This window comes from Buceros rhinoceros, unplaced genomic scaffold (assembly GCF_000710305.1).
Source record: "Buceros rhinoceros silvestris isolate BGI_N320 unplaced genomic scaffold, ASM71030v1 scaffold11076, whole genome shotgun sequence".
NCBI classification, from domain to species: Eukaryota; Metazoa; Chordata; class Aves; order Bucerotiformes; family Bucerotidae; genus Buceros; species Buceros rhinoceros.
The window spans coordinates 2,179-3,822 of record NW_010416952.1 but is presented as its reverse complement, the minus strand read 5'-3'; the positions used below and the strand labels follow the sequence as shown (position 1 = coordinate 3,822).

General features: G+C 51.0%; 1 protein-coding gene across 1 annotated transcript in view; it reads right to left on the bottom strand.

The window, feature by feature from the left end:
* Positions 1-1,101: 1,101 nt before the first annotated feature.
* LOC104495074 (olfactory receptor 14C36-like) overlaps positions 1,102-1,644 on the bottom strand; it is a 1,386-nt gene continuing 843 nt past the window's right edge. Inside the window, exon 4 of the mRNA XM_010137995.1 lies at positions 1,102-1,644. This exon is cut by the window's right edge and continues 1 nt beyond it. Coding sequence (XP_010136297.1) covers positions 1,102-1,644 — 543 coding nt within the window.

Here is a 1,644-nt window from a genome sequence, read left to right as displayed (position 1 = left end):
CTAGGCCGGCCTCTTTATCCCATCTCTCGAACTATCAGGTGTTTTGCTTTGTGCATTTGAGAGTGGGCTCTGGATCCAGGTGTCTGGATGCAGCTGGCACGGCTTCAGAGGAGTCACTGAAACCTTCCTCTTTAACCACACTCCTGACACCGCTCTAATGAGCTGTACAAGTCTGGAAGACTTGATGAAGGTGATGGCAGAGACGTGACTCGTACGGGGTTTGCTGAGTGTAATGAGCCCTGTGGTGTGTTTGGTCCTCTGAGCCCATGAACCTCAGGGGCTGAGAGGAGAGAGAAGTCATCTCTCCAGAAGCCAAAGTCAGAAGCAAGTAACCAAAGTCTGTCTGTGTGTGTGTGTTTTGTGGTTACACATATTGACGTATTTTGCCTTAAGGTCCCTTGTAGGGAGTCAGTGTGAATCTGGTCATTCTCAAACCCGTAATCAAGTCACTCTTTTACTTTGCTAAATCTCATGCTTGTTCTTAATTGCTGAAGTCCAGCCCTTCTGATCTACCTTTTAGGAGCAATCAAGTTTGAATCGTTGTCGAATCAAACCGTGTTCAGTAGACTCACCCATGACAGTGGCCAAGAGGTCTCTGCTCCTGCAGCTGTGAAGAACGTCGAGCAAGAGCCCTTGTGGAGTACAAGTAGTCCTGGATCCTCCGGACACAAGTCTTGGAAGACCAGCCCAGTGTTCACGCTCGACACCGAGGAGGTGCCGTTTTATTACCAATGCTGTGAGAGGTTCAGCTCTGAGCCAGGGTTGGACACTGTTACAGAGGCTCCAGGCCAGAGAGAGAAGGTTCATGGCCCTGTAGAAGTGGTGGAATGTCAACATGACAGTAGACCCTCGACACCTAGGAGGTGCCGTTTTATTACCAATGCTGTGAGAGGTTCAGCTCTGAGCCAGGGTTGGACACTGTTACAGAGGCTCCAGGCCAGAGAGAGAAGGTTCATGGCCCTGTAGAAGTGGTGGAATGTCAACATGACAGTAGACCCTTACAGCAAAAAGATAGTAATGATAACAGTAGTAAAGAGAACAAAACGGTTAAGGACTGCTCTGGGATACACTGGGAGCAACTTGGGGAGAGAAATGGAAACATTATCCCTGCTTAAAATGTGAACATGAAATAATTTTCCTCAGGGCATCCTTGAGGTCTTGGTTCCTCATGCTGTAGATGAAGGGGTTCACTGCTGGAGGTACCACCGAGTACAGAACTGCCACCACCAGATCCAGGGATGGGGAGGAGATGGACGGGGGCTTTGCGTAGGCAAACGTACCAGTGCTGATGAAGAGGGAGATGATGGCCAGGTGAGGGAGGCAGGTGGCAAAGGCTTTGTGGGGTCCCTGCTCTGAGGGCATCCTCAGCACAGCCCTCAAGATCTGCACATAGGACACCACCATGAACACAAAACAGCCCAAGTCCACAAAGACACTAACCCCAAGAAGCCCAAGTTCTCTGAGATAGGAGTGTGAGCAGGAGAGCTTGAGGATCTGGGGGATCTCACAGAAGAACTGGTCCAGGGCATTGCCCTGGCACAGGGGCAGGGAAAATGTACTGGCTGTGTGCAGCAGAGCATAGAGGAACCCAGTGGCCCAGGCAGCTGCTGCCATGTGGACACAAGCTCTGCTGCCCAGCAGGGT